Genomic DNA, 27498 nt, shown 5'->3' with positions numbered 1-27498 from the left:
TGGCACATTGATCATTTTTTTTATGAAAACAGTCTGCCAAAGTCCTGGTTTCTGCAGTCACCTTTACAACTGTTGAACTATCCAGCAGAGGTAGGGAATTTTGTATCTGCAGTTGATTTCTAAACATCTTCATACTGTAGGCCATTGGTGTAAGTTGAACATCACAAAAAGGATTAATCAATTAATAAGTAAATATTGAACAGGAGAGTTATTAATGCAGCATACATTAATATGTACCTCCTCAGGTGGGGCTGTTGCTGTGTCAGCTGTACTGATGGACTCCTCTTGTGTTGGAACATAAGCCAGGTATAACCATAACTTTCCTTTGACTCGAGATTTATAGCTGGAAATCAAAAATGTATATATTATATGCTTATATGCATATGTATGTATTGGTATGGTCAAACATGCAAACTCATGTCATGCCATAATTTTTCCAACTGATATCAATATCCACAACTGTAATTCTTCATCAATTTCCAGTGTAATAACTTACAACAGATCTGTGTAATTGACAATGTATGAATTACAAGTCTTTCAAAAGGATAATTCTTTTTTTTCTTCAAATAACTAAAGAGTAATCATGCTCTGGAAATGCCCCCATGACCCACAATCAACCACTTTCCGCAACCAGACTCCTCTGACACCCATGATTGTGTGCTCCAAGCTACCCCTCTAGGATGGCAACCCCATTAATGCAGCCAACATATCGAGTCAAAGTGTTACATTTACCCATCATAATAGGCACATATTTATGGGTAAAACTTTCACAGATATTTGTTGATTTATAAGTTCCACATGATGACATTTGTTCCAACATGCTGCTCAACAACCCAACTTTAAACCATGCAGTGAGGTAAGCAATCCAATTATCCATACTTCTGTGCATTCCTTAGACATCAAGTTTTGTCACATTGATAATCACTGGCTATTATTACTGCCAATAATTATTGTAATTAAAAATGCAACAGCTGGGAAGAAAAGCATTGTCAATGCAAGTTTGTGTGACAAAAATGGTATGATGGCCTTTTTGGCTTCTTTCATTGAGAAAAATAAAATGTATAAGACAGAGAACCAGACTATAACAAGTCAATCATGTGATATGATCAGTTCCTTCATAAGCACTGATAACTTCATTCAGAAGATGCAAATTAGTTTGACAGTGGTCAAGTTACTAACGATGAATTGTTACAAAAAATGCAAAATGTGACAATTTCTCAGTTTAGAAGAAAAAGTTTAAGTACAGTCAAATCCACCATATTAGTTATCCGTATATAGTGGTCATTTGTTTTCAATGGCCATTCGCATTTCCCCCTGTGGAATCTGCTCTATAAACATTTACGCATTAAACCGTCACGTTTTTTTGCAGTGAATAGCCAAATGTTTCATTACTAACCAGTGGCTTCTTATTATTTTAAATGGTCACTCAAGCATACTGACCATCCAAGCAACCCACTTTTTAAAGTGGGAATCCCTTGCCACAGATGAATTTAAAAGTACCCCTCCAGCATGGCCATCTCTCTAATGCAGCCACTGACCAGTATATTAGTGCAAAAACTGTCTTACTCTCAAAAGCGGCCACATGATGGGGTTTAGAGATAGAAATTTCATTATTATTTATCGATTTCTAAATATAACAAATTAACATTTGTTCTAAACAATGAAGTACCCAACGTTTAGTAGTAATATTACTGCTGACTAAATATTCTTTATTTGTCTTCATATCTGCATTTTTCTGGATCTGTACCAATGAGTGAGGCTTACTGCAGGCCTCCCTTGGAAATGTTTTTCTCTGCACCACGAAATTTGCCAAATCAAGAAATTTGGAGCTACTTTTCAGCCAAAGGAGCCATGCTATGTACCATTATATTGGCCCTATTTTTAATCTATATAAGCATGTCAATAAAACAGTTTTTATATGTTTTTATCACATTTCATAGCACAAGAATAACTATTAATAACTGTAACAAAACCATTATATACACATGAGGTTCAGTGTATAGCAAATGAAAACTAAGAATGAATAAGAAAGTTTCTTTATAACTGATAATACAAAATACTGCTTAGTCTTTATGAACACTTCATCAATATCTGCCTCATTTTTTTCCAAGACCATTTTTCAAATGCCTTCTGAAATCAAAATTCTCAACAATGGGCCCATCAATAGAATATCTCATTAAATTTTTCAGAGTAGATATACCCATTGAATTTTGTATGTTTGTTTTGTCAGATTCCAGTGACTGAACCTCCACTCAGTCTGCAGTAGAAATATGGGTACTAAGTAACCTGGTAGCTGCTTCCGATGCAGCTTATATAAATCTTTGTTTTTCAGTGCTAGATTTGCTATATTCTTTGTGCTGGATACAGCCTTGTTTTATAACATAAATTTTTAATTTTTCATTGATATAAGCAACTTGAGCCCATTACAGTCGATGACTGGCATCCTTGTAGCAGCATCCTGTGTTACTCAGTTAAGTTCAGACCACAGAAAGTTGTTATCTAGGTAAATAATCATTAAAACACTAAGCTGTCACAAGTGCATCTCACACTCACAGTTTGCAATAAACATAAACAACACGTGCAAATGACCCTGAATCTTTTTGCTGACCTGTTCAACAATACTGTAGAGTATATCCACCAGCCATTCCTTATTTTCTACTATTCACATTTAATTGCTTCTCAAAACCGACTGACACCTTGCAATTAGCTGCAATCATGCTCGAATAACATCTCATTCATCATCTATTGACATGATCAACTGACAATGAAAGCAGGTATTAAGCGACCTGAATCGCTTATATCAAAGAAAAATAAAAAATTTACTTTATAAAAATTTGTCACCACCAACTTTCACAGTCAGTAAAAAAATAGCACCACTTTCAAAATTCTTTCACATTTGGCGACAAATACACAGCCTTGATGAGGCCATGTATTGCAATGATAATGTATTAGACTGGTCACTTTAAAAAGACTGTAAGCTACACTAATCAGATGTAAAGACAGGAACATAATGTAGGAACCTGAAGTCTCATAAACAAAAAGGGATTATACTGTAAATTAAAGCACAGCCAATCTTTCTTCTATGGCATATTCAAGTAATATACGCACTATGCTCCATGCATGTCTAAAATAATGATACCTGATTGCTAGGAAAACAATCATATTTTAGACTGATATAATCAAGCACCCTTTGAGTTAGTCTTGCTCTCTAAGATGCTTGACAAATTCTAAGATACATGCATGATACCTGTTTTCGTGATTACAACTTTTATCTGATATTATAAGTTGCTATGTATGATGTACAAAAATACCCAAATGAAATTTACACACACACAAACACACATGCACACACACACACACACATCGACAAAATTAGATGTAAACCATGTAGTAAAATAACTCATTTATAAAGAACAATTCTAGACTTTACAATAATGATCTTGCAGTGCTAATTAACCTTCTAGGTCTGAGGATGTAATCCTTGGCAGCTATATCCCTTCCCTGCCTTTCCAAGGAAATACCAGTGTGGCTGAGGGGGATCTCGACTAGGCCCAGGAAATCATCTCGAGTCTGAAGACAGGCAAAATACATGTAAACTCTTGTGTATACATTTTTGTGGCTTTAGGAAAATTTATATTTTCATCTGTATGTTAATTCATGGATTAATAACTGGGTAATGCCGACAACAGTTTTGTATTTCATCAAATTCATGCTTTATAGCAATAATGAAATCCATTAATATTGGTACAACACAATAAAATTGAATTCATAGAAATTAAAAAATGATTTTCAAAACCTAATTCTAATGTACGTGTTTACTGATCTAAACTAAAATATTAAATGTTGTTCTAAACTTATTAAATTGGTTTATTCATGCCAGATTGTTGAGTAATATGCACAACAATTCCAGGTAACATTGGATGGTTGCCATGGACTTTACAATGGACAACTGACACTAAATTGGGTCAACCAAAGCAGATATCAGAGCAAATCAATACAAATACAGGGGGTAGTTTAAACTTTTTTTCCGATATGCAACACTTTGAACATGACATAATAGCAAAACAGTTGATCCTGTGTACACACGATCACACATCTTGGTTGAACTTGTCTAAAAATGTCTACTGATTTAATACTAATTATGCAGCATGAATTTCATGTGACAAGTATATAATGATCTTCCAAGGGAGAGATATTTAGTGACTAATCACCATACAATGGTATGTGTAATCAAAGTCTCACAAATGATACCAATAACTGAAATAACCTGCACAGAATGTCTACATGACCTGTGCATGTAATTTAGAACAAGGGTGAGAGAAAAAAAAAATTAAGTTCTTCAAATTCATGTTTTCAGGATAATGCACACAATTCCAAGTTTCAGCTTAGTAATTTTATATGATTTTGGCAAAGTAAAATAATATTACTTGCCTAGCAATCATCCACTGTTGCCAGACAATGACTTTTCCTGTAAAGGTCATAAAGAGAATGCCTACACAAAGATTTTACTGACCATAAAAAATGGAATATGCCTCATCTTATACAAACTAATATAGAGACATAATTTATCTAACAGGTTTAACTGTAAACTGTTAAATGGAAATAAAGATTTTCCAATTTAAATAATATACCTAAATTTATTAACTCGAAATAAGATAGTTTCTTCTCTCTGTCAGTGAGTGTTAACTAATGTGCTAGATTCACTTCACAGGCAATACAATAGGACTTTTATGTCCTACCTTCCAATACCTGAGCAAACAAAACCTTCTCCAAAATTTGAAATGCAGCTGTCTGCAAAGAAGCACTGATCAAAGCTCTCATTAGCGAGTCCTTGCTTTCAGGACTTTCAAGTTAACTACTAATTTTTAAACTTTGGCAACAATTTTCTATCTGGTCTCTAACTTTGTGAAGAAACGTGACCCTAAGCTTTGTATGCACCTTACATTAGGCTCTTGAACCTCTTATGACTCATTCCAGAAATGGAAAAAATGGGATCCAATGGCTTTTACCTGATCAAAAAGCGTGGGCATATAGACTAAAAAATAGGGGTTGCAAATACCACAACCTGTTTTGGGTTTTTTCTAGAAATTCAAACATATCATTATCATACACATTCACATCATAGACTCATTAATTTTCTGCAATAAATATTCAAATTCTTCTAGCATTATATGCTTTAAATCAGTCCATGTAGAATCAAAGTACAGCTCCTTATCTAAAATAATCACAACCACTGTTTAAGACATAATTATTTTAGTTAACTAGAAAACTATACCAAACCTAATACAGGTATACTGTGAATTAACAACTGATTCAAAGAATACAGTGCTGGTAAAGTAAATATCTTTTGCAGAAATTAATAAATCCAATACCCAGCATCATGTAATCATTATCAGACTCTCAAGATGTGAGCTTTTCACACTGAGATTTAAATTCCCTTTTCTAGAGAAGACATTCCCTCTTAGACTTAAATTTTGGACATTTGAGTCTACATTTCTTCCTCCCTGTAAACTACTTGCAAATAAATGCAACAGTGTAATCAATGAAGATTTCATTTTCTCTTTAAAAATTTTCTATCAATGCTAATAGACTTCATGCTAAACAACTAATCAAAATCACTAAAAAAATTATGTTCGCTAGTGAAAAACTGCTTCTCCGACACCTCTTTGACAATGACTGCATACTCCATTTAGTAAGCTTGGGATGTGTTCGATTTAGTCAACCATAATCTTAATTTTCTTTGTACTTTTTATGTGTCCTACCAGCAACACAGAGGGCCCATTCTTGTGCCAAAAATGAAAAATAAAGGTCATTGGCACAAGGTCAAATTATAAAATGAACAATGCTTCCCATAATAGGTACAGTATAATTTTTACGAATAAGAAGTATCTGTCCATCCATAAGGTGAGTAAATACGGGCCATACAAATTTCCTTGTAAAGAAACAAGTTGCAAAAACAATTTTTTATTTTGATACTATCTACATTATCAGATCTGACCTAAATTCTATGTAGTTTTAAAATTGCTGACAAGAACAATGGGACTCTAATTAAAGTCCAAGTTTAGCATGGGAATAAGTCCCCCAAATGAACAGCTCTAAGAATTTTCAGGAATTCAAGATAACAACATTTCATCTTTTAAACTGCTGAGTGCTGAAACCATCTCTGATATTCTTGAGCAACAAGGCTTTCAATGTAGCCACTGAATTAAGATCAGCATCATTTTCATTTAGGATAAACCAGATATCACTCAAAGACCTTTGATGAAAAAACCATACTGATATTACCATCCATTTAGGAGTAATTAAAACAAGATTTTCAAGACTGATGAAGATGCAGCCAAATTATGTCAGATTGGCACCATTTTTTCATTAAGGTCCAACTTGACATCATGTGAAATCTTTTACATAAAAACCCATGCTGATATGACAATCCATTCAGGAGAAGTAGCAATAACAAGATTTTCAAGATGGCCACTGTGTCCATACTGGATGTCCAAGTGGCATAATTTTCATTGAGGACATCACAAGAAGTCTTCTGGTAATTATTCCTTGTCCTTATGACTTTCTGCTCAGTAACCATAAGAAGATTTTCATAATGGGTGTTATGGTGGCATCATTTTCATTTATTACCAAAGAGACATCTTTAAGCAAAATCCCCATGCTGATATGACCATCTGTTCAGAAGAAGTAATAATAACAAATTAAGACAGCTGCTGTGTTAGATTTCCATGTGACCAAGGAGACATCATATGAAGTCTTTAAGTGAAAATCCCATACTGATATAGCCATCTACTTGGGAGAAGTAGCAATTTAATCAAATCAAGAAGGCTGCTGCGGTGACCATAATGATGCTTAAGCAGTACCATTTTCATTAAGGATCAAGTAAACCCTGGGATGAATGTGTGTGTAAAGTTTCATGGCAATCATCCATGTAGTTTAGAAGGAGTATTGATAATAAACTTGTGCAAATGGGCAGATGGACATCACACAATAAGTAACAGCTATCCATTAGGCTGTTCTGGTATATGACCAGTACAGCTAAAAACTCAATGAAATAGTGATGGAAATGTAAAGCTGAAAATTAATTTTAATCGAGATAACACTTGCATCAATCTTTGTCATATAATAGTTTTAGAACATTGTAACCATTCAGACTTTCTCAAATTGTGGGCAGAAATGGAGAACAGAACCGAGGTAGAGTAAAATATCCTAAGATCACTGACCACACTGTAATAAACTCAGAAAGTGTATAGCTGGCCTAAGCTTACAGGATGTAAGTGTATATGCCCCTTACAAGATAATTTTGGTATATCAATAAAATGAGAAACCAGCAATTCTGTTATTTAATTAAAAAATGTGCCCTGATTTAGGCTGACATCAAAAGCCAAGATTATCATCTTGATGATTAAGACTCAGTCTCGTATAGTAGGTTTTTATCTTGTGTGTTTTGGAGTTTACAAAATACCACAATGAGTTTTTTTTTAAATTTAAATGCTCCAAATCAGGGAGTAAAATACCCAATTTATTACATTCTTATCCAGAGCTATGAAATAATCTGATAAATGCAACACTGCAAATAAATTAATGATTCAATTAATAAAAGTCAGAAATTATGTGGAAATGTATAATTAACAAATTATGCAGAAATTTCCATGTATAGTATATCACAGTGAATGCACAGATCAATTAACTTCTGGTAAACTAATGATAAGTAGAGAACAAAATTATTGAGTTAAAGTCAAAATCACTTACTATGCGGTTAGAATCAAAAACCTCAAATAGGAGAACATTGTCCATTGGATTAACCTGTCAAAAGAAATATACAGTCAAAGTATACGAACAATATTTATCTTTTCTTTATGAGGATCATGATTACAGATAAACACATAACAGTTCTTTGTTAGAAAAATACTGGTGAATGATAAATTAAAGATAATCTGTTAAATACATGCAAATTTATAATACAGCAAATGAGAGAGAGAGAGACAGACAGACAGACACAGACACAAACTTACATACAGAGTGAATCTGATATAGTCAAACTGGTTGGAGAATTATTTGTTAATGAGTAGGAATGAAACCTATACCACAATTAAATTAACAACACATATCTAGCTCTCATGCACCAGTGCTCACACACTGCTCTCATGCACCAGTGCTCACACCTAGCTCTCATGCACCAGTGTTCACACCTAACTCTCATGCACCAGTGCTCACACATTGCTCTCATGCACCAGTGCTCACACCTAGCTCTCATGCACCAGTTCTCACACCTAGCTCTCATGCACCAGTTCTCATGCACCAATTCACACACCTAGCTCTCATGTACCAGTGCTCACACCTTTCTCTCATGCACCAGTTCTCACTCCTTGCTCTCATGCACCAGTGCTCACACTTAGCTCTCATGTACCAGTGCTCACACCCTGCTCTCAAGCACCAGTACTCACACCTAGCTATTATGCACCAGTGCTCACACCAAGCTATCATGCACCAGTGCTCACATCTAGCTCTCATGCACCAGTGCTCACACCTAGCTCTCATGCATCTGTGGTCACACCTAGCTCTCATGCACCTGTGGTCACACCTAGCTCTCATGCACCTGTGGTCACACCTAGCTCACATGCACCTGTGGTCACACCTTGCTCTCATGCACCAGTACTCACACCTAGCACTTGTGCACCAGTGCTCACACCTAGCTCTCTTGCATTAGTGCTCACACAGAACTCTCATGCACCAGTGCTCACACTACTCAGACATGCACTCATCCACAAAAAAAACAGATAGAAAAATGTTGACCAAAAGGTTGTGCTTAACACATTTACAGTTAACAATGTGCAATATTTTACTGGATCAAAAACAAAACTAAATTCTAAAGACTGAAATTTAGCAGCAATGCTCAAGACATTCCCAAGTTCTCCAATGTCTGCAAATGAAAGTGTCATGATTAATTGCTATCATAATTCCAGGTTTCTCAGGAAGAAAGTGTAATGATATACATTCATATTCAGGCCAAGATTCTCACAACAAATTATATAAATTCTTAAATTATTTTTCACCATATATGGATTGTAACAATGTGTTTGTTGTAAGTATTACATCCTACAACTGGACCAATTTTATAGCAATAATTTAAGTTCCTGACAGAGCTGGACCTAATATGGAAAGTACATTTGTTAACCTAATTCATGAAACAAGTTGGAAAAAGAAAGCACAAATATAATTTTTGACAGTTTTCTGTATTTTGTAAATAGTCTTGGTATCAAAATGTTAACTCTTGGAATCTTATGAAATGCTGGCAGAAACTGGAAAAATAGCGTACACTGTTTACATTGTGGTATTTTTTTTATAAAAAGGTTATATACCCATTATCATTAGTCATGCATCATATTTCATACAAAGCAAGTTTTTGTTCATTGTGAGGTGAAAGAGATGTATGTCTACTTGCCCCAGTTACATCTGTGAAATCAAACATTTTGTATCCCATCTTTGCTCAATAACATAGGATATATTATCAATTCTTATAAATTAGTGATCAATTTAAATTTACATGGTGTTATGTTTAAATTCATGTGGAAATGTTCATCAAAAGAGACATGACCTGCATTGGTCTGCAGATGTGCATTGCGATTTCAAAATTAAAATCTATTCCCTGGAGAATCAAGGTGGAGATTTGTGGGTAGGGAAACTTTTAGTGGTGGGGGTACTGGTTAACATGTTTCCATACTTAAAACTTGGCTTCAATTTCTCCCCTTACAAAGTGGACAATGCAATAATTAAACTATTACCATCAAGAAACATTTTTTTAACATCAAAAGTTCTGCAAATTTAGAATTCTATTGGATTTTTTTAAAAGTAGTACATTTATCATAAAATATTTTTTAAGTATATGCTGTTGGAAATTTCCTAAGTTCAAGCTATATAATATTTATACTCACTTATAAGTGAATCCAACTGCAAATAACACAGACCCTGATGTGCCATCGCACAGTATATTGGCAGACCATGGTCCATGTTGTCTGCTTGACTTACTCTTAATAAACTGCACAGATTCAGATCTGCCATCACATTATGCAACAGCAGATCTGGGTCTATGCAGTTTGCAGCTGAAATCAACTTAAATGCAAGTGTATATAATATCATGGCAATATGGGATTAGTACTGACAAACTTACCCGAAAGAGAAATTCTTCATTCCATTTTGGATTCAATGTCTGAAAAGTATAAACATCAAAAAGGTGTAATATTTGCAAACTTTCTTTCTTTGATACTAATTTTTTTAAATCATTTAGTAAACTTGTCCTGTTGCCAGAATGATCTATCAGGCCTGTCAGAAGTTTAATCAGAATAATTTCCATAATGTTTCCAAACAGATCTTGTCTCTTGGATAAGTCCACACAGGTCTGAAAATTCAGTTTTTGAACATGGGTGATTTAATGTTTATATTAACAGGAAATTTCAGCTGAAAACATTATGGAAGTAAAAATGTAATCTTGTCACATTTCAGAAATGATTTCCAACTCCTGTACTAAATAAGCATGTTTACATACAGCTGTAATAAAAATGTGTCATGTAATAAAAAAATTAAAAAACCCACCAAAGTGTTTTATTACAAGATGGCAAAAATAAAGAGTTCAATACAGCAAACGAATATGTCAAGGTCATAGGGCTAAGATGTATTCATGTGATATTCATGTGATGTATCATCTAACAAACCCTTTCCCCATACTTGTAAAAAAAAACATGAATGCTGCTTTTATATTTATTACATACCCCATATTTTTAACACTTCTGATGTACCCAGCGCTATTCATTGCAAATAAAATTCAAAGCAAATTGGAATAAATAAAAGCTTTATTTGGTGCAAATTATACTGATGTGCAGGCGACAATGAAAACTAAATCTATTCTGGACGTGCAATATGGAAATACAGACTGAACAGTATTAAACACCAAATCAAAACATGAACTGTATATCATTAAACAACAGAACATGGACTGGATGAATGGAACACCAGATCAATCAAGGACTGAACAATATTAAGCACCAGAACATGGAATGAACAGTATTAAACACCCGAGACAAATATGAACTGAACAGTATTAAACAGCAAATGAACATGTCAAATTAAATGGGTATAATATTATTGCTTCGTACCTTCAAATATCTGAGGACTATCTAGCATACAAGTATCTGTATTTTGACAAGCAGTATAAATATGACACTTGTTACATGTGCAAACAATGTCCACATCTTTTTTCAGACAACTCCTTACTTTGCCTATCAAAATAAATATTTATGGTTTGAGAGAACTAGATGTATCATTAGATCTACCGAAATACATTTCTGATTTTTAACCGGAGTTTTTTCTTCTTGTTCTAGTCTGCATTAGTGGACCGAGAGAAAACGGCGTTAAAAATAGAGGCAGCAATAATCATAAATTTCTGTGAAACTGTTCATTAAAGCTTTTGCTATTAATGGTATTTCCACATTCTGGACACTGCTGGATGACATCTATACCCCAACTCTAGGCCCCCATGTATGTAAAGACTCCTACTTTGTCCTTGAGTTTGAGTTTCTATGATCCAGTAATCTCAAATTCTAAATGCTTATGCTGGTACCCTATGGTTAAGCACTATCAATTTATACCTGCTGCACTTTGTTACCATGGAAACAAAAACAGTCCTGAATGCAGAAAATTAAAAGTATCAAAAGGCACCTCTAAAGCAATTTGCTTGCAAGGCTGCAATGTTTACTAAAATTTCTAAACATGTACAGATGTTCCAATAAGCAAAATGCTGTTTAATGAAACTAAACAGAAATTCAACCTTTTCCTCTATTTAACTGGTTAATTTACTTTCCATTGCTTCATTTGCTGTGCTTTACCACCGATTATGAAAGGATTCAGTTTGTATATATCTTTGTTGATAACATCCAACAGTTTCAGTAAAACATCCAAAAGATTGTCACTGTATTCTTCGATATATAAGTACATGATTAAACAAGAGTCCCTAAGACAGACACTCTACTCTCTGTAAAGAATTTGCACAAGATGAGAATATTTCTTCATTTTAACTACTAATTGTTGAAACTACAGGTATCTCTGATATTCTTGAGCAAAACAATATTCAATTTAACCTGATGTATGCATTGTATATGATGCTACATTCAATCAACTTTGCTACATGTTCAAATTCCAATTATTCTCTGCATGTTTGAAATGACAGAACAAGCCCTCAGTGAAAGCACTCACTTAAATTGAGTTACATAATTTTAAAAAATTATGGCTGCCAAATTGGATCTAACAAGATTGGCACAATTTTCATGGAGACCAGACATATTGGATCTAACAAGATACCATCAGAAGACTTTCTGCAAATACTCCAAGTAAATACAACCATCCACGACAAGATTTGTAATTTGTTCATTATGGTAGCCATAGCCAAGGTCAGATCACCACCATTTTCAATTAGAACCAATTATATATCATAATTAGCCTTCTAGTGAAACCCAATGTCAACCTTGTATTTGTTTCATTGCCCTGACTATATATTATAAGACTTTATCTCAATTCCTTTCACAATCTTGAGTGTGTCACTTTCAGCAGTGATAGCAAAAGCTAAAGTTTTCACAACATTTTGTATTTAAAAAAAACATTTTGTAAAGGAAAATATTTTATGAAGTCCTCTAAAATCCGTCTAATTTGGAAGATCTAAAAATGTTGGAATAAGAGATATGAATGTCAGTATTAACAAAGTTCCATGACAATCTGACAAAGTACATGTGCATACATGGAGTTTAGTAGCATGTCTGCACAATACAGGCTGTATAGTGACAAAAGTTTTACAAATATAAAGAACAAAAAACTTATGGAAATAAAACCCTTCCAAATAAAAGCTATTATGAAGCAGGCCAAGATATTACAAAAAATGCTGACTCATGCACATTCCATAATGTATTTATTTTTGTTGTGGGGGGGGGGAGTGGGGCTAATCCTAATGACAATACTTAACAGTTGCTATTGCATAACTAGTACTTTTCTGAGTGTAGAATACCATGGCTGTATGATGAATCTGTCCTACCATTTGGATGAATTGTAAGATTCCAGAGCACTAGTTTGCCCCTGGGACACCCATAGATAAATGCCCATATATACTGCCCTTCATTCTTTTTCCAGGGGGCGGCCTAACTTAGTGGGATTTCAGTGCAGGCCAGGATGAATGAATCTGGCAACAGCGACTGGTAGTAAGTACTTAAATAAAATTAGTTTATCCCCCCCACACACTCAATTTAATATCAGTAATACCACACATGTTTCAACTGCACAGACTGTATTACAAGAATTCATCCTTCCCCACAGGGTGAACCAGAACATTCAACAACAATGGATAATCCCTTGGACACCCAATAGACAGACTATCTATACATACTGCCCTTCATTCATTTTCTAGCATAAATGTCTAGCTTGATCATCCCCAGCACAGATATGACTGAGACCAGGAATCTCCATCATGATAGTAGCAACTGATGTAAGCTGCTTTCTTTTGCTAAAAAACAACTGGTTGGCAAAGGAGAGAAACTGTCTCATAATTCCCACAGGATAGGGCATAAAGCTCACTCAACTGTCTTGCAGATGCTATGGAGAACAAGAAAACCATCTTAAGTATACAGTTCTCAAGGAAAACTCCACCCAAAGGTTCATAGGGGTTTTTATTATGAGACCAAAAGAGAGAAGAAATATTCCAATTAGACAACTGAAAGTGAGACATTGGTCTCTGCATATGAGTCTGCTAAGTGAGAATCTGTCTTGTTGGCCAGATGTTTTGAAAACTTGAGTGCCTCCAAACTGGAAAGAATTTTCATGTCATGAGAACCAAAATGTTTTGGAAACAGGTCATCGAAAGACCATCTCTCTTCCTCTGCCACCTTTGCCAGTGGGTGCAAGGGAGCAGGAGACCCATCAGCCTATTTTGTATCTAACTCACGAGAAACAATGAAGACTGAAAGGATGACTTTGTCCCCATCTCTCTCCTGTGAGGCAGGACTATGACCCAATGTCTTTCTGGCGTGGGAGCAACTTAGGGGGAGAGGAACTTGAACTGATAACTCTTCTGGTGGAGTCAACAGATTGTCCTTTGCAGTAAATTCAGCAACAAGTTGAGAGCAGCTCTCCATCTGCCTAGAGTATTTCTGGGAAGCAGGTCCACACCCCGTCTTTTCCGACCCAACTTAAAAAAGACAATGTCGATCCATAACCTGCAGTAAGTCCCGAAAGTCCATAGCTGCATGCAGATAAAGGGCAAAAAATGGTAAAAATCAGAGAAAGCTGTCCGAAAATACTAGTGTAAAATAACCCATATTCAATAACTGAGCACACAATATGAAGGTAAAAAGCGTTTTGTGACCTACTTTACAAAGGAAAAAAATTGCAGGGTTCACAATTACAAATATTTGCAATTAATGTGTCCACAGACAACCATTTATGCACAGATAAGGAATATAACAAAAGAAGAATTAAATGCAAAGCAGTACACTGTGTATGGGACAAAGGCTAGTAACTCAGGAGAGAGCATAAATTACATGTAACAGAGAAAAAACTACCAGGGATATAATACAAAATTAAGACTATGCATACAGAAGTCATTTCACTTTACCCATAAAGTGAAGGCAAACCTTCAACAGTGTAACCAATGTAGACGTTATACCCAAGCAACCAGAAAAAGAACGACAGAGTGTATTTGTCTATGGTGTGTCCCAGGGGAGATCCAATGTTCTGGAATCTATTTAGTTGAGTTTTTTTCCACCCAGAAAAGTATCATATATGCAATAGCAAAAGATATGGTATTACTGCTATTAAAGTCATTCTTTTGACAAACTGTTAGTTGCAATCAGTCAGATATCGCTGAGATAAATCATTATTCACTTGAAGTTTATACTAATTTTTATTTCAAAATTGGTAATGAGAAAGATTATAAATACTTACAGAGAGATAGAAGGAAGGATTAACATAGACATAAAGGTTCCATCACAAACAGATATCAAAACCATACCTTTTTCTTAACCGATGTGTGCTTTACATCTATTGTTCCTGTGTCTCTATCTCCACTGAAAAGGCTGATCCGTACATATGGGTCACTACAAAATATGATGCATACACATGTCAAATTCTTTTATTCATGTAGGTGAATAAAGTTCATATATGTCATTTTTTAATTGAGTTTTGTTATGTTTAGTGGGTTTAATATCATTTTTCATCATGTGATACATGGTGGCCAGGATATCTGGTGGAAGTAGAACACTTGAGGATCATAGGAAGAATCAACAACACACAAGAAGTCACTGGCAATCCTTCTCACAAAGGTTAACTAAGCCAGGACTTGAACCTATAAAACAGTCAAATAATGTCTTTTTAAAGGCCTCCCATCACTGAGAAAGGTAACATGTGCAAGCATGTTCCTACAAAAAAATGTGTGTGTGATTAGGATTTTTAACATAGCTTTTAACAATGTTTCAGTCATATCAATACGATGTCTGCAGTGTAGCAGTTTATAGTGATGCCTAGCAACTGAGACATCATGCTGCAGACATGTAGCATGATGTCCCACCCAGTCACATTATCCTGACACCAGGCTGACCAGTCCTAACACTAATCTCTTAATGCTGAGTGCCTAGCGAGGCAGCTGTTAGTACCATTTTTGTAAGTCTTTGGTATGACTTGGCCGGGGTTTGAACCTACGACCTCCCGCTTCCGAGGTGGACACTTTAACCACTAGGCCACTGGAGCGGTCTACAAAAAATTTAAATAAAAAATGACAAAGATGAGAACACAACATACACTGGGATAACCAAAAAAAATTAATTTTCTGAAACAGTACAAGTGTATACTATATGATTAGATTACAAAAATGTCATTTTCTACTAAATTTATTACAACATTCTGGCACAACTTTGTGGTAGATTTTTTATATTAGACTGTGATCTGTCACAAAATAATATCTATAACTGAACCAACTCAGTATAAAATTAACTAACTGCAAGAAGATAAAAGTGGTAGTGGTATTAAAGTGAAAATATTAATATATAACAAAGGCAAATAATTGGGAAAAGTTAAACAATTTCACATAATTGTGAATACAAATCAAAGATAATCAATCAAGACATTGTAAGAATATAAGCAGAAAACCAATCTCCAATCTAACTTTCCTCTCTAATTAAAAAAATATCAATTATTTATTGAGAACCAGCATCATGCAAGTTTGTTCTTTGATGCCACATTTTAACACTTGTCTCAGTTTACTTATTCATGAACTGTGTAATTCTGCAAGAAAATATCACAACTTTATGGCTTGCAAAATTTCATGCTGAGATTTTAAAAGTACATGTAAAGTAAAGAAAATAAGAGGAAGTAAAACTGAAAATATTAAAAATAAGTTATTTATTGTGGGGTTGGGGGAGCATCAATTTAACAGTAATGAAAACTGACCAAAAACACCATCATAAGAAAATTTTAACATTATAATTGTTATATAGTAAACTATGAATTCAAATCAATGTAAAAGAACACTGTAATGAAAATACACTTAATCTCAGCCTGTGTATGACTCGAGAATAGCATTTTATCCACTTTTTGTAGAAATTAAATGAAAGGCTTCACAAGTAACTGGAAGACGGAACAAGTCAATATGTTCTTAAAGCTGTATACAATAAAATTGCAAATATCAGTATGAAATGCCACATAGTCAGGAACTTGAGAAAAGTTACAAAAGACCAATATTAAAAATAATGAATGGTGCATGTGTTTATATTTGTTGTAAATTTCTTTAAAAAAATATCATAAATATAAGTTTACTTGTAAACTCTGCATACTCAAATTATGTCCCCCAGATTTTATTCTATTTAACTCATTAACCCCTGGTCATTTTTTGTCATTTTTGCCTTAAATGGGAGTAGGAAATGCATTTTGCCAGTTACTTGTAAATACATCCAAATACATCTGCCTCCAAGAGATTTCTATTTAGCTGGATATCTAGTGGAGTTAAAAAAAATTAATTTTTAAATAGCTATTTCACTAATGCATGTGCAGAAGGGTAAAAGTTTAAGTTTATTTTTGGGGCTTATTGGACACATAGATACCATTTCACTTGACCATTTTATTGGTTACCACAAAAAATAAATACATGCGCTTGGATATAAGCTCCAGTCTGATTTTCTTGGGTCCGATTTCTATAGAGAAATGTCAGATATTTCAGCAATAGAATTTTTCATCTCAGGCCAAAAAGTATAAAATCCTGACAATAAATCCAAAAATAACCTGCAATAATTTGGCGTAAAAAATGTGAATCTCAAAAATTGTTTTTCCCTATTTATTTTGTAATGCAAGTAGAAAGTCCTCAGTCTACATTCTGTAATACAACCAATTTTGGTGTATTTTAAAGTGCCTTGATGCTACAGAGCTTGGTACAACCTCATGACATATAAATGTTAATTCTGCATATTCAAATCATGCACCCAGACAAATCATTGATTTAAATCATGCTAAGTCCGACTTTCCTCTGACCCATGCCACCCCATTTTTTATATTTGAACATTTATGTTAGGGTGTAGGGTCAGAGTCCATCCCCTATCGAAAAGTTGGAATTCGGCAACACCATTTGGTGTCGGCATGGGGTAGCTGCTTATTAGCCAGCCCAGCAAACTTTAACAACATTTCATCAAGATATACCTACACGAAAGTGATAGGAATGTGATTCATTTTCTCAGAAATTGGGATCATAGCAATTCTTCTGTCTTTAATCTGCTGGCAGATGAGACGAAATTCCAGAGGTCATAAAGTCATGGGATATCAACAATAAACAATTTACAGTATTGCTGTAGGAAAACAAATCAAACATTAACGAAAGTCACATAATTTTTATACAAAAATTAAAAAACTTCTCAAAATATTTATTGTGAAAACTGAAAATCTGTAAATGTTTGAAGAAAACCAGATTCACATGTGCAGAGAGCACATGTCAATGTGGTTGTCACGTGACACAAACAAAAACATCGCTGACACATGCTTGGTACTGCTTGAAATGGTTTTCTCCACCCTGCTGCGATACTGACAGGTTTTTGGTCGTTGTTTTCAGATTAAATATGTTGAGAATTAAGTCTGCATTATATTTATTTACAAATATTAAGTGACTTCTATTTGATATGTCCAAATTCTATGTACAACAACTTTGGAAATTTGTATATTGTCCATATCATGTGACTATATGACCTCTGACGTCAATGACATGTTGGTTGCGAGATTTGTATTCTCATGTGTCTCAGGATGCAAATAGCAAGATCCAGGCCAAGTATCAGTAATGACATACTCTTGTCTCATCTGTCAGTGGATTAAAGACAGAACGAATGTTATGCTCACGATTTTTAAGAAAATAAATCATATTCCTATTGATTTCATGCAGGTATATCTCGAAGAAAGGTCGTTCAGGTTTGCTGGGCTGGCTAGTAAGTGGCTACCCCATGCCGACACCAAATGATGTTGGCGAATTCCAACTTTCGATAGGGAATGGACTCTGAACTAAACCCCAACATAAATATCCAAATATCAAAAATGGGATGACAAGGGTCAGAGGAAACTATCATAAAACTTCATCAATATTAACCAGATACATCAATGGTGCATAACAAAAACTAAAGACCTGCAGGTTATGGTAAGTTCACATTTAGCTGTTCGTTTTTTGTTTTATGTTCTTCCTGCTACTTCATCACGTGTCTTGTTTTGAGAAGAAAAATAAGGTGGTGGGGTGTAATGTGACAGATTCGCCACAGCATATCCAGAATAATTTGTCTACTTCTGCACAACGTTACAATTATGCCTGATAGCAATGGATGATAAAGAAAATTCACCTGGCTCCAAATATGTCTTTCTTCGCTAGGTCTGTTCCTGATAACACTTTTACTCGAATAATCCGTTGTGTACCCGCCTGTCCACCCTGGAAAAAAACAAACCCATAAAGATGATTAGTGACTCGGCATTTGAAGGTCTCCATATTGCATGATATAAGCTTTGATTATTAAATAACACGAATTTCAAATACTAACCGAGATTGCTGGTAAGCCATAAATGATAGAATTTGTCGCCATCAAACCAAATTAAAATTCTGTCAGGACTTTGTCATATATGATCTACTCGTATTTACAATCTTACAGGTTAAGCTCGGTCGATTTCCCGGATGTGTTATTCAGGTTACTTTGAGATTTATCCTTATTGTACAGATTGATAAGGAAAGTACACGAGGAGTTCGATTGAACCGAGAGCAACACTCCCACCTAATCATGTGCAATGCGTGATTTCGCAACTGTAAATTGTGTTCAGATGACGTTTTTGATTATCTACTTTTTTAATGTTGTTTCCAATAAGGAAGTATTTAGCAATGAAGTGCAAGTTATTCAATAATAATAATAATAATGATAACAACAACAAGCAACAACAACAAAAATAATAATAACAACAAGAAGCAACAACAACAAAAATAATAATAATCACACAACACTTTATGACGTAACTGTGACGGAACAGAAATGATTCTCTCTCTCTCCGGTGGTCTAGTGGTTAGAGCGTCTGCCCCGGTTGCTGGAGGTCGTGGGTTCGAACCCGACCGAGTCGTACCAAAGATTTATAAAAAGGGTACAAACAGCCGCCTCGCTAGGCGCTCAGCATTAAGAGGTTAGTGTTGGGTCTGATCGGCCTGGTGTCAGGATAATGTGACTGGTGTTCTTGTTGTAGGGTTTAACGCCATTTTTCAGCACAATATAGGCTATACAAGCCGGCTAGTATAAATGGAGGAGGAAGAACCCGGGAAAACCCCGGAAAGAACCACCGACCCACGTGAAGCTACCGGCAAGCTTTTTCACGTACCCATATTGGCCGAACCTGAGACTCTAACCCACGCAGAGAGAGACAAGATGGCAATGGCCACTCAGGACCAGTAGGAATGGTAGGCCTGCTGTCAGGATAATGTTTTTTTGTTTTTTTGTTTTTTTTACACTGCCACACTGCATACATCGTAGCGATATGACTTAATTTTTTTAAAGCTACTTTAAATCTCTCTCTCTCTCTCTCTCTCTCTCTCTGTCAGTTTTTTTTTTTTAATGACAGTATTTATCATTAGCGCAATGGAACATTATGGTACATGCAGAACAGTGCCTCACCTTGATACAAGTTAATGACATCATTTACTACAACCAGTTTGTTTTATCCTCCACTGCCTGTCATACTCTTTTAAAAAAAACAACCAATATAATCTGTTAACCTAATCTGTTTTCTTGATTTTGTCCTCGGGTGAAAAGACTTGAAAGTTGACGTTTATACTGGGTTACTGATGAATGTATCGGTAAATAGTTTTAAAAGAAATTGTTTAATGTGTGCCTCATTTTTTTGGGGAGCAGTTGAATGCTACCAAGATTGCAAATACTACAAATAATTCCACTCTAACCAAACTTGTGTGGTTTTCCTCTTGATTCACATTTGTAACACTTATTAGTAAGCCTTTCCAAAACGAGTATTATAGTATTCGCACACGCTCCAGTTTGTACCCCACCTCCACCGATTTTAAAATAAAAAGGATATAAAAAATGCACAAAACTTAGTCAGTTTATTCATCAATTTATAAGTTCTAACCCGATCGTTGCCAGGGGATCTGTAACACCGTTACTGTATTTGCGTTTCAAACAAAACCGAAGTTCTTAATGTAAACAAGCAGAGAGACTGCTCACTGTCCTATTCTAATTTCTAGAACAGTCCATTTCAGTAGAAACTGTGTCGTCTGCGTCCAGTATTTGCAATGTCTAGTTTTAATATTTCAACAAAAACAAATTAAACAAAAAAAAAAGTAATAACTCTTGTATATATGTGCTGAAAGGCATGTAACTGTAAAATTTAGTTAATAATTTAGATTATTAAAGACAGTGAACTATATCACATTTGTTGCTTGAAAACATAGACTCGCCCATGTAAATATATCGACCGTGTTAGCAAATAAACTACTGTTGGATTCAAAACACCAACAAGGTGAGAATGGGTGGGACATCCTGACGACAATCAGGTTAGAAATGAATGGGGCTGATTAATAATTTCAATTTACGAACAAACAGTGTCGACTCATTTTATAGAAACAACAAATTTACTTTGGATATGCTCTTTTGCATTCTCTCTGTTGATCTTTGAATAGTTATTTGAGTGATGTTTACCTTCATGCCCACTGCTTTGATGAGTTTTCATTAGTTCGTAAGTGCGCGACGTTTGTCACTCAAAACAGCATGAAAGATTTAAATTTGTATACGTATCTCTCACTGTGTGTAAACAATTATTTAAATTTTAAACTTTCGATGTACAGTTTGTAAAATATCTTTTGCAATTTTTAAATTTGTTTGGACATTTTTCAGTCCTCGCTAAATTCAGTATAATTTGTTTATTATCTGTATGTGCAAAAAAATTAAATGGGTACATTTTTAGTTTTTAAAACTAACCTTTTTATAACTTTTAAAATCCTTTGCACAGTTTTTACGTTTTGGGGGATATTTCTTTCTTAATATTCAATAAATTCCGTATTAGTTTTTGTCCTTTCTCCACCTTTTTTCAGTCATGGCCAACATCTTAATATTTTTTCGGATTTTCTCATTCTACTTTAAAATCGTATAAGTTTCGAAATTGTGGTACTAGGTAAGGCCGACATTTTCATTTCTTCCCGTTTTTTTTCTAGTCCCTGATAAAACCGTGACAGTTTGGAAGATTAGTACTATATTTAGTCAAGTCCTGTTTAGTGTTATTATGAATTGGTCCCTTTGATTAAATATATTTATAACATCGGTATAATCGAGTGCAAATTTAATGACATCTCCTGCATGATCGGAGGTATAGGTAATGCTTTATATATATATATATATATATATATATATATATATATATATATATATATATATATATATATATTATATATATATGCTTTGTGGGGGTGGGGGCATGGATGTTGGATAGTATGTGGTTTTTCTTCTTCTTCTGGATAGCAGCAGACGGGGTATTGGTCACTACACACGGCGTGTTAATGGTACAGTGCTGGGTGTTGGATTGTTTTGTACGTGGGGCACTGGTCACTGCCTACGGCATGTTGGATAGTGTATCTCGTGTACTGGATGGATAGTTAACGACGAGGTATTGGTATCTATATACGGTGTGTTGATGGTACAGTGTGGGATGTTGGGTAGTAGAGCAATGGGTTTTGGTCACTACACACGACGTTCAATATGGCATATGTGATGTGTTGCACTGTAGGGAAAAATCTGTAAATTTTCCGTTCCTCGTTATCACCATAAACTTTCGACTCTCTTTCCATCAACAATTTTAAAATTAAAAAATTTTCCGTTTGTCCCCATATCTTTTTATCCTTATTTCCCTTAATAAATATAACATCACCATTCCCATTTGTCCCCATAATACCATTCCCTTATTTGACAAATTTAACTTTCGATTGCCCCTGCGTCCTACAAGTGTCCCACCCATGTACCATTATATGAGATAATGTTAATTCTCATACGTACCCCAGTATGTCCATACAACTACTCTTATTTATGTGCAGAGGTCTCTAATTCAAGAAGAGAGCTAGTGTATAGACAATAATTATTAATTGACGGCAATCATCGAGTTAGAGAAGTCTCTAACCGATTTTTAAAGCTCTCTAATTCGTATACAAGGCTCTCTAATTCTAGTGTAGATCTCTATTTCATTTTTAGCGCTTGCAAAAACAGAGAGAAATCTGTATTGAATCCAACATATACGAAAATGGCTGCCAATAAACAAAGAAGTTGTAAAGTTGAGGTACTTCGCCGTTAAATCAGTATTCACTATAATCTAAACGCATGTGTTCTGTATTATTTATATGTCTCGCTGGATAGTTTCGTATTTTGACACCCTCTAATTTTTAAGGTAGAAGGCATGAGCCTAAATATCACAAGCCTAGCATATATAAATTCACACATACACTAAATCTGTAATGTGGTTTAGATTTACTTTGAGTTAGGCTTGGAAATGGGTTGGCTTGTTGGTGACTGCCTGTCATAGTTAGACTAGCATTGGAGATCAAATGCGTAACTTGAGCTGCAAATGAACAACAGACCTGGCTTACGTATTTACGTGTGTCTGCTACAGAGTAAATATCTAAAAATCTAGATGGTTGAGGGGTGATGAAAACTATGCTAATTTGTTATAGTACTAGTGAACTTTATTCATGCATAAGGCACATACTGATTCTTTTAGCTGCCTTGTCACAGGAAAATATTCAAAATAGCTCTTTCCTGTCAAAAATGAAAGTAAAAAAAGAGGGGTTGGTGGTAGTGTTGGTTCAGTATAAAAGCAGCCAGTTGCATAAGGAATTAACCTTAATACCTCAATCAGAATCTTAAAAACATCCTTTTAACAAAATTCATTAGTTAGTTTTTATTTGTATCTTTAATGTAACATTATCGTCATTTTTCGGATGAAAATATGCCACACACACAAAAAAAAAAACTGTCCAGTGAGACCATAATAGCCCTACAATGTAAAACATAGCACATGTTTTTGTTTTAGTGCTATGTCTTGCTATCCAAATAACAGCATTGTATAGCGTGTTCCGATGTCGTTAACATCGGAATGAGTAATGAAAGTTTCAGAAACATCTCACACACTTGGCAGCCTATATCGACACTCTTCCACTAATTTATGTGTAGTTAATATACTTACTGTGCTGTCTTTATCCTGGCGGAATGAAAATATGATACTAGCAAATGGACGCATTTTCACGTTCCGTTGACATACATTTGAATTTCTTGCAATGCGACGGTAGTCGAGGTATGCCGAAGTAAGTTCAAGTAGGTTCATGTTGGGGATATGTTTTTTGAACTAAACGAACCGTTGCTTACAGTTCCAATAGGCATAATATATTTTTATTCGTTTCGTTCAAGAATAATATTTCAACTTAACCCGATTTCGGCATTCCCGGCTTTCATCTCTTTCCAGCCAACTTAAATGTAGGCCAACGAAACTTGAAAACAGGTCCATTTCTTTTGTGAGAATTTCGCTTTGTTAGAGAAAAGACACCAGAGTAAGTAAAGTCTGACTAAAACATCATGACTTTACTTTGTAGAAAAGAGTCGTTATTTTAGTTGTCAGTTGTGTGAAATATTCCTGAAAATTTTACTTTCGTAAAGATGTTAGTCGACATCAAAACACGCTACACAGCGCCGATAATTAGGCTGTAAGACCTTGACGACACCAACATAAATATCAGCGTCGAGGTCTTACATGTAGGACTAAGACCATTGGTGCTGTTTCAAAATGGCTAAAGGGGCCCCGAGTGGCCAAGTAGTATAAAGCGCTCACCGTTACGGATAATTACCATCTCACCTCTGTCTCTGTGGGTTCGAGTCTTGGGTTCGGCCAATGTGGTTATGCGAAAAAGCTTGCCAGTAGCTTCTCGTGGGTCGGTGGTTCTTTCCGGGGTGATCCCGGGTTCTTCCTCCACCTTTTATACTGTCCGCCATGTATAGCCTATCTTGTGCTGAAAAAATGTCGTTAAGGTGGCACTCTACAGTTTCGTATTTTGCATTTTAAAGGATTTTAAAGAAAAAGAATTTCCCCGGCTTTCCTCACTGGTTATACTGGCTATTTAGAAAAAGACATCTTATATCTTAGGTATAATTCAAAGAACCTTTAATTCCCTTTATTTTGGTATATGATTGATGTGTGTAATATGGGTTATAAAGTGCTAGCTCCACTTGATCATTTTCACTTCCTGAACTTCAGAGGCAAATTGTATAAAAAAAGAGCCGATAACTTTATTTTACATTTTATATATTTAGTAATTCATTCATTGCACTCTCAGAAGCTGGTATTGTCTAGTCTGGCAAAATTCATTTTCCCTATTTTAATAGCTGCTGTGGATAGTGTACTTTAGACTAATTCAGGTTGACTTTTTAGCATAAGGGAGCATTCATTTTAGTTAGCAGTGTGTTTAAATCGTGCACAATTTCCAAAAGTACAATATCCAAAGAAATATCATCCACATTACATTAATGTAGCATAGAGGTATACCACCATTCTCTCCATTGTGCATGTTTTAAATGCAAACAACTTCACCTTATATACGTCACCCTCTCAAAAGTACATAATAACTGGTGAGCGCCCCCCCCCCCACCAAAAAAAAAAACAACCTACAACAGCAACAAAAACATCAGACTGGCTCAAAATATATTTTGGACTTTGTCATATTTTTAAAAAGTTAAAATCAAGAAAACGAAACTAGTTGTTTTAGTGGCAGTTTATTCAATATTTTTGACTGCCAGAAATTACTTTCAGTTACAATTAAATACATGTGCAGTGTATACTATCTGCTGTGTTCATTTTTGAAGTCACATGACCCAAAATACATGGCGTAATGACCAAAATGAGTGCGCAAACCTTAAACCCACACAGCCACCACTTCCACGCCCCATGTACATGGTCGCGTTTTAATTCGGGTATGAATCTTGATAAGCTGTAAATACCCAGGACTATTCATTAGGCAAGACGTTCAGTGTCAGCAATGGTACATGCAAAGGGTCAAATCTGTACTTGCAAAATTTTGGTGTTGTTGTTGTTATTATTATCGATATTATTATTATTATTATTATTATTATTATTGTGCTAACTGCTTAGAGGCGGTGATTATATGAAAGCTACTATCAACACTTTTCGCTCCTCACAATATTGCGTCATGGACTGGGTACAATTATCAAGTGCCACTTGATGACGTCGGAAATTCAGTTTAGGGAAAGTATGTCCCTCGGATATTGTAAGAGATGAGTATAAACTGCAACTCCGCACAATGTAGGATGTGCGTCTATCAAAAACTGCTGGGACGATGGTAGAGGTAGTAATGATGATAATGACTTCAGGGAACCATTATTACTTTAGTAGTAATGATGATAATGACTCCAGGGAACCATTATTACTTTAGTAGTAATGATGATAATGACTCCAGGGGACCATTATTACTTTAGTAGTAATGATGATAATGACTCCAGGGGACCATTATTACTTTAGTAGTAATGATGATAATGACTCCAGGGGACCATTATTACTTTAGTAGTAATGATGATAATGACTTAAGGGGACCATTGTTACTTTCGTAGTAATGATGATAATAACTTCAGGGGACCATAATTACTTTACCTCCTTACACATGTCTATTATAGGAATTATGTCCCTAAGACAGTGCTGAAAACATATTTGGCACTGGTGGACGTACCTACAATCATGACGATTCAACGAACTACAATTTGTTGGTACTGTCCTTAACCAGGCATGTACATCAATGGATACACCATCTCATGTTCGGGACCAACCATTCATATACGGGGGAGGGGGAATTGGGTTACATTTTCTTTTAAACTTCCGAACTCCAAATATCTTAACATAAAATACTCTTGATCTGATTTAAATTGGGGGAAAAAGAAAAAATTAATAATTATATCCATCATATTTGTTTGTAAATAAGTATACTGCGATAAAAGAAGAAAATACTCCTGGTATGAAAAATATTCAGACCCCTACCCAAACCGAATGGTTGATTCTTATTAACAAGTTGGGAGAAATATGAGTAATATTACTTAATGACATTATTTGAAGTATATATAAAATAAAAATATCTTCCTACTTACTTCATTTGATACATTGGTGTTGCTTATCATGTGTGCTGGACTTCGGTTCGCCATGATAGGTCGATATTCGTCAATACGTCTCGCTGGACCCCCTGTAAGGTTAACTCGTGTTCCCCCAGGGCGTCTTTGAAGCCCTAAAGGGTCTGAAATGGCCCGATGCAAACGCCTTGAATCCTTGTAGTGATCTGACCACTGAAACTGGCTGATATTTTCACGAGTACTATCCCTTTTAGGAGACAACCTTATTCTATTGGCCATATTGTGACAAACAGGAAGTACTGAAATTTTCTGTACCTGTATGGTTAATCACAAGCAGTTAATATGAAAGTTACCATTGCATTTCACTGCATGTACACGTCTGAGCTGTGCTGGATAGGCAGTCTGTGCATTGAACCTGTAACAGTTTTTAAAGTAACCACAAATACTTAGGAAGCACACCTTAGAAACGAATGAATTTGCTACACATTACGTGTGCAACATGACCGATATGTTTAGCGGGAAAATATCACTTTGTCACCTATATACTGTAAGCAGAGAGACATACGGATGATGACACATTATACTAGCGTGTGGTTGTTGGTTTGGGCGCCCGCAGAATCATTTTTTTTTTTTTGGGGGGGGGGGACAAACATGTTGTGGTCGCCTGCACATAGAAGCGGGACACTTGCCACCCCCCCCCCCCCCCATTTCACCTCTAAGCATGCTTTGGCCTACATCCGTAAAACGTAATAACTGATCACTACTTCTTTGCCCCACTCCCCTCCCTCAAAAAATAATT

The 27498-nt window shown here is 35.2% G+C and overlaps 1 protein-coding gene across 5 annotated transcripts in view; it reads right to left on the bottom strand.

Moving 5' to 3' along the window:
* LOC149801705 (E3 ubiquitin-protein ligase NEDD4-like) overlaps positions 1 to 27142 on the bottom strand; it is a 110181-nt gene extending 83039 nt beyond the window's left edge. Inside the window, exons 1-7 of one of the 5 annotated variants that reach the window (XM_089955975.1) lie at positions 26721 to 27142; positions 18894 to 18979; positions 15047 to 15131; positions 10172 to 10210; positions 7753 to 7806; positions 3458 to 3570; positions 226 to 343 (exon numbers count right to left, since the gene is read on the bottom strand). In XM_089955975.1, the coding sequence (XP_089812101.1) occupies positions 226 to 343; positions 3458 to 3570; positions 7753 to 7806; positions 10172 to 10210; positions 15047 to 15131; positions 18894 to 18979; positions 26721 to 26978 (753 nt within the window). In that variant the 5' untranslated portion in view covers positions 26979 to 27142. Of the gene's footprint in view, positions 1 to 225; positions 344 to 3457; positions 3571 to 7752; positions 7807 to 10171; positions 10211 to 15046; positions 15132 to 18893; positions 18980 to 19088; positions 19214 to 23763; positions 23925 to 26720 lie in introns of those variants that run through there. The other 4 variants (XM_089955977.1, XM_089955976.1, XM_089955978.1 and 1 more) reach the window with 4 other exon arrangements.
* Positions 27143 to 27498: the final 356 nt, after the last annotated feature.

Source organism: Sinohyriopsis cumingii, chromosome 4, assembly GCF_028554795.1.
Source record: "Sinohyriopsis cumingii isolate HCF-2022 chromosome 4, ASM2855479v2, whole genome shotgun sequence".
In the NCBI taxonomy this organism is placed as follows: Eukaryota; Metazoa; Mollusca; class Bivalvia; order Unionida; family Unionidae; genus Sinohyriopsis; species Sinohyriopsis cumingii.
The sequence above is the reverse complement of the archived record's forward strand: the minus strand, read 5'-3'. Positions and strand labels throughout refer to the sequence as shown.